The 6,415-nt window shown below is 48.6% G+C and overlaps 1 protein-coding gene across 1 annotated transcript; it reads left to right on the top strand.

The window, feature by feature from the left end:
* The first annotated feature begins 3,164 nt into the window (after positions 1–3,164).
* Positions 3,165–6,050, top strand: LOC113980422 (acrosin-like). The gene is made up of 5 exons (XM_027707638.1): positions 3,165–3,366; positions 3,575–3,775; positions 4,113–4,378; positions 4,660–4,805; positions 5,282–6,050. Exons 1-5 carry the CDS (start codon positions 3,281–3,283, stop codon positions 5,855–5,857), a joined length of 1,275 nt encoding a protein of 424 aa, XP_027563439.1. The 5' UTR covers positions 3,165–3,280; the 3' UTR covers positions 5,858–6,050.
* Positions 6,051–6,415: the final 365 nt, after the last annotated feature.

Here is a 6,415-nt window from a genome sequence, read left to right as displayed (position 1 = left end):
GAGATCCCTCCTGGGAGGAGGGGGTGGACTCCTACTTGATGGAAGTCCTAAAATGCAGCATGCAGCAGAGAGAGGAGCTGAAAAGCTCATAGACGTCCTGGAAGCTGGACCGGGACGGCTGGACGGAATGTGGAGGAGGTGGCCTTGCCCTTCCCCTGAGGAAGGGACTTTCACGAAGATGTCCCTGCACTTCGTGATATGACGTGGTGAGGCGAGCCTTTGTCCTGGTTATCGCAGTCCACGGGAGAGAGACCTTCGATTGGAGCCGAAGGACCAAGAGGGGTGAGAGAAGACCCCCTTGTGTGTAATGGACAGAGAGATCCAGCTACAATCCAGCTACGACTGCTGCATTGAAGAGGAGAGACACTGCTGCCCTGAAAGTGGAAAGGATCTTTCCTTCTTCCCTTCTGGTCTTTTATTGGAGGGAAAAGAGATTTGATCCAATGTAAATACTGCTTTATCATAGAAGAGATACTTAGGATTATGTATATAATGTATTATAATATTTATTTGTATAATAATTGTAATATAATTCCATTTCCCCCATATTGAGTCTTGTGTTGTGTCTGGGAAACCCCTCTCCTACTGGGGTGAGTTGTGGGAGGGGGGCTTGGACTTGGGAATTGGATTTTTGGGGGTCTCAAACCACGACATCTCCCATAAAAGATTTCACATTGGGCTTACTTACCTTTTCCTTGGAGCTTGGCTGGATTCTAGTTTTTAACAATGCCAGAGGAAGAGTATGTGTCCATTTAAGTGAGGTTTCTTGACAGATTTTGTGTATTTGCCTTTTTAGGCTTTGGTTCATTCTCTTAACCTCCCAACTAAATTGTAGTCTCCTAGGAGTACATAAATTCCATTTGATTTCTAATATTTTAGACAATTTTTGCACAAATTCTGCTACAAACTGAGATCCCCTTCCTGAGGACATTAGCAATGGAATTCCAAGTCAGGGTATTATTTCTTCTAACTATACCTTTGTAATTTCCCTTGCTTTGTTGGTGTGACAGGGTAAAGCTTCCATTTGTCATTTTTCCATCCTTTAAAATTCAAGATAGGTAAACAGTGGTTAACACATCAATTCCTACATATGCCTGAATGCTCAATGCCTTTGTTAGGAAAGAGAGAATATTTGAAAATAAACAAATACAAGTATGTAATTTCTGATAGTGAGATCCTGGAGGCAAAGTTTTTTATGTTGTTACAGCAACCAAACATTACAGAGGAAATCCCAGAGGAGGTGGAAAAAGATGTTACTCTGTTGGTGGAACTCCAGAATAATCAAGGGCAGCAAAAGCAATAAGAATACAGTTGAAACCAGACTCCAAACTGGTAAGGTAAAACTAATCTCCTTTGGAATTAAAAGCTAGGCAAGGGTTAGAGGAATTAATTACTAAACTTGTGCAACATGGATTACTAAAGGAATGTGAATCAGAAAATAATACTCCTATCAATAAAGAACACACCCAGTGGTAGGAAATCATTATACACTTTTAACTACAATTAAGGATTCTGATTAGTGGTTTACTGTTTTGGACCTTAAGGATGCTTTCTTCTGCATACTCCTTGAAACTGAAAGTCAACCCTTGTTTGCTTTTGAACGGGAAGGTCCCCCAACAGGTTGTAAAACCTAATTAACATGAACTATTCTCCCACAAGGGTTCAAAAATAGCCCCACTTTGGGAACCAACTGGCAAAAGTATTGGAAATATGGGAAAAGGAAAATGAAGAAATCACATTGCTGCAATATGTAGCTGATAGCTACAGAAACTCAAACTGGATGCATTGAATTGACTATTAGTTTACTAAACTTTTTGGGACAAACTGGTTACAGGGTATCCAATAAGAAGGTCCAAATTGGCAGAAAGGAGGTTACATATCTGAGATTCACCATTTTTAAGGGATTCAAAGCCTCAGAATTGAAATGAAGGAAGTGATTCGCCAAACTCCAGAGTCAAGATCTGTATTTGAATTAGGGACGTTTTTAGGAATAATTGATTTATATCAGCTATGGATTCCTAGTTATGGACTGTTGGTAAGACCTTTATATGAGACCCTGAGAAACCCTGAGGAGACACTACAGTGGACTCCAGAAAACCAGACAGCTTTCAGAGACTTAGAGAGAGCTCTAATGTCAGCCCTGCTTTGGGATTACCTGACCTGACAAAACCTTCCATACAGTTTTTGCATGAATGCTCACACCTTGCATTAGGTGTGCTGACTCAGAGGTTAGGGGCATGGAGAAGGGCTGTGGCGTGTTTTTCCAAACAACTGGTCACTGGTTATTCCCAAATCAAAGTCATAAATATCAAGTCGTCCTGTTGGAACAGAATGATGCGGAACTGAAAACAACCACCTCCTTGAACCCAGATATGTTCCTTGAATCTGTGCCAGAATGCCAAGAGACTCACAACATGACTGTCTTCTAACTGCCGAGCAGGTTTACTCCTACAGGGAAGATTTAAGGGACACTCCAGTAGAAGATCCAGGCTGGGAACTGTTCACAGATGGGAGCAGTTTTGTGTGCAGAGCAGAAATCTGGGTGTGCACTAGTGACTCAAATCAAGGCAATCAAAGCTGACCCATTACCTGTTCACATCTCTGCACAAAAGGCTAAATTCATCGCTCCGCAGCAAGCCCTAGAATTGTCTGCAGGTAAGAAGGTCAACGTATGGACTGATTCTAACTATGTTTTTGAAGTAGTACATGCCCATGGAGCTATCCGGAAAGAAAGAGGGCTTCTTTCAGCACAAGGAACTCCTGTCAAGTATGAAGATGTCATTAAACAATTACTGGAAAGTGTTCAGTTACCAATCAGAGTGGCTCTCATACATTGTAAAGCTCATCAATTTGGAAACACTAATGTTGGAAATCAATTAGCAGATATGACTGCTAGAGAGGTAGCAGAGAAAAGCATCCTAGTAGTTACTCTGTCACTATGAGTACCCTCCTCTCTGACTAAGCACTCCCTTTGGAGTCACTCTTTCCCATTGTGCCCAAATTGACTGCCCACAGTAGACCCATTTTGCAGGTGCTGGGCATGGAACCCCTTTTTCCTTACATGATCTTTAAGGTCCCTTCCAACCCAAACCATTCTATGGTTCTATGAGGCTGTGTTGCCCCTCCCCCATCCCCTGAGGGTTCCGTGCTCAGAACCTGGAACAACACTTTGTGACATCAGCCCTGGGGCTGCAGGTGCCATGGGCAACATGAGTGCTCTGGGCACTTGGGTCAGTGGTGATACTGGAGGAGACGACCTTTTGTTTCTTTCAGTTGACACATGCTGCTGGCAGTGATGAATTTGCTGTACCTCCTCATCCTGCTGGCCATATTCAGGCCTGCACATGGTGCCTGGGACACCTGCGGGTAGGTGGCCCCAGACTCCGGGAGGGAGCTTGGGCAACCCTTAGGTGGTTCCCTGGAGGGGGCCCACTTGTCCCACATCACCATGCCACAGCTTCCCAAACCCCATGTGGGAGCCTGTTTTTTGCCAGCACCCAGGTGCTGGGGCAGAAAGACACAGCCTGAGCAGCAGCAGCAGTCAGGCAGGGCAATAATGACTTTCTGCTTACAGAGACACGTGCGGGCTCCGGCCCATGGCTTCTGACTACGGCGTGCCACATATTGTGGGTGGTACAGGTGCCCAGCCAGGGGCCTGGCCCTGGATTGTCAGCATCCAGGATCCCAGGAAAATAGGCACTGGTCATACATGCGGAGGGTCCCTCATCAGCCCACAGTGGGTCCTCACGGCAGCCAACTGCTTCATCCAGGCCAGGTAAGGAGGAGCAGAGAATGGAGATATCCCCACAACACAAGCAGGTGCCTAGTCCACAGCACCACATACTACTCCCATCCTGTTTCCTTGCAGTGAGCCCAGTGCCTGGGCAATAGAGAGCCCAGCTGAGAAACTGCTCAGGAGAAGGTTGGGCTCATGCCACTGTTGCCTAGCAGCCTCCAGTTTGACATTTCTAGAGCCTAAGGCATGCTAAGGCAGTCACACCTTCAGTTGCACTGGTTTTCTTCTCTGCGTTGGGAAGCAGAAGGCAGGGAAGTGCTGAGTTGATACAGCGCATGGCTCTGCTTCCTCTCACCCCTCCCTCTCTGCCTTCCAGGAACATCACCATGTGGCGCGTGCTGATCGGGGCCACCCAGTTGACTCAGCTGGGCCCTGAGGTCCAGCTGCGCCATATCAAACGGCTCCTGGTTCACCAACACTACGCTGCTTCTTCGCAGCAGAATGATATTGCCTTGGTGGAATTGGACCAGCCTGTGGAGTGCAGTGACTACATCCAGCTTGCCTGTGTGCCCAACGCCTCTCTTATAGTGTCAGAGCTGAAAACTTGCTACATTGCTGGTTGGAGTTCCACCAGTACAAAAGGTGAGTTCCCAAAAAGGACTCATGCCCCGAGGGCAAGCTGGGCACACGGGGAGGCAAGTTGTGCTTCCCAACAGCAGAGGCCAAAGCCAGAGTCAGGCTGCAGGATGTATGCCTCTGGAGAGATGGGTCTGGCCTGCCACCCAAAGCCAGACAGAAGGGACACAGCACTTCGATGGCTGCTCCAAAGGCAAAGAAAAGCCCTAGGGAAGGGCTTCACTTTCAGACAGAGGAAAAGAACTGGCAGGGAGCTGCTGGGTGCTCATTCCTTTCTGTGCTTACAGCTCAGGGACCAGGTGATGTCCTGCAGGAGGCCAAGGTCCGTCTCCTTGATATCCAACTTGTTAACAGCAGTCGATGGTATGCTGGGACCATCCACACCCACAACCTATGTGCTGGCTACCCACAGGGCGGCATCGACACCTGTCAGGTAGGACTGTACTACAAGTCAGCCAGCCCCCAGCAGCACAGACAGCCCCATCACCACTGCCCAAACACAGCCCAGCGTGTGCTCTTCCTAGCAAGTCACTTTCCCAGCCCTGGGTCCCCACCACTGATGGGGCTTCCCTCCCCTTCCCCGTATCTACAGGTCCTTGCCTAGTGTCCATGTCCCTGAGGCCTGCCACTATGCCCAGAAAGCCCATGCAGTGCTTTTGGCAGCCCAGATATCCAGATGCTGGATCATCCATCCTCCATGCATCCAGGATCACTGTGCAGATATGAGAGAGGACCTTACCTTACAGACCCCCAGCCTGTTCCCAGCTAAGGTTCTGGAGACTCCAGCATCTGAGCAGAGCCCTTCTGTGCCAGGAATAGAGCTGTGGCAGGGGCTGCAAGAGAGAAGCAAGCCCCTAGTGCTGACAGCAGCCACCCAACAGCACCTTAATCCTCTCTCGTCTGCTGCAGGGTGACAGCGGAGGTCCTCTGGTGTGCAAAGATAACAGTGCCAACTACTTCTGGCTTGTTGGAGTTACCAGTTGGGGAAAAGGTTGTGCCAGAGCAAAACGGCCTGGAGTCTACACCTCCACTCAGCACTTCTATGACTGGATCCTGGTCCAGATGGGCCTGTGCTCAGCTGTAACAGCCACTCCAACGCCAGAGGCAGTCATCAGCTCAACCCCTTTTCAGCGCCCAAGGCCAATACCAACAAAATCAGGCTGCTTTACGCCCACTCCACATCCACAAACACCTGTAACAGCCACTCCAATGCCAGAGCCAGCCTTCAGTTCTACCCCTTTCCAGCAGCCAAGGCCAATACCAACGCAATCAGACTGGCTTACACCCACTCCACATCCATGCCCAGCTGTAACAGCTACTCCAGTGCCAGAGTCAGCCTTCAACTCAACCGCCTTTCAGTGGCCAAGGCCAACACCAACACAATCAGGCTGGTTTACACCTGCTCCACATCCATACCAGATACTGGTGCAATTCTTAACTCGGGTACACGAGATCCTACAAGACCTAATGGGAAAAAAGGCTTGAGTAGCAGGATGAACAGGATCCTGTGCAGGCTGCAGCAGACCACAACCATTTCCTTCTGGGGCAGTGCCTGCTGACCCAAAGGCAGCTTCAGGGTCAAAGGCCTCCTGTATCCTGCCTGTGTTCCTCCTCTGCATGCATGCAAATGCCGAAGTTGATTTAGTTGTGGAAATAAAGTTTCCTATTGTCACCATTAGCCATGTTTTCAGTCCCATTCAGTCTCCTGTGCAAGGCAAGGAGTCCCATGCTCTGCACCTGCAAAATGAGGCAGTGGCAGGAGAAGGGAACACAAGTCATAGCGGGCTACAGCTCTTGAGGACAGCAGTTTAGAACACTGTTTTAGGCTGCCTGTCAGTGGGATCCCTGTGTGTGTGACTTGAAACTGGACTCTTTCATGACTTAGGGAACACAGTTCTAGAAAGACCCAAGGTTAGCACCAAGGACTGGGTAAGAAGCTTGACATCCAGCAGGGAGATGACTTGGCATCGAAGAGAGAATAAGCCTGTGGGAAAAACGGGAAACCAACAGCACCTTCCCTTCCCATAGCTCCCTGTGCTCACT

The sequence above is a fragment of the Neopelma chrysocephalum genome, unplaced genomic scaffold (assembly GCF_003984885.1).
Source record: "Neopelma chrysocephalum unplaced genomic scaffold, ASM398488v2 Primary Assembly neopelma1_94128, whole genome shotgun sequence".
Taxonomy (NCBI): domain Eukaryota; kingdom Metazoa; phylum Chordata; class Aves; order Passeriformes; family Pipridae; genus Neopelma; species Neopelma chrysocephalum.
This window is presented reverse-complemented; position numbering and strand designations above follow the sequence as displayed.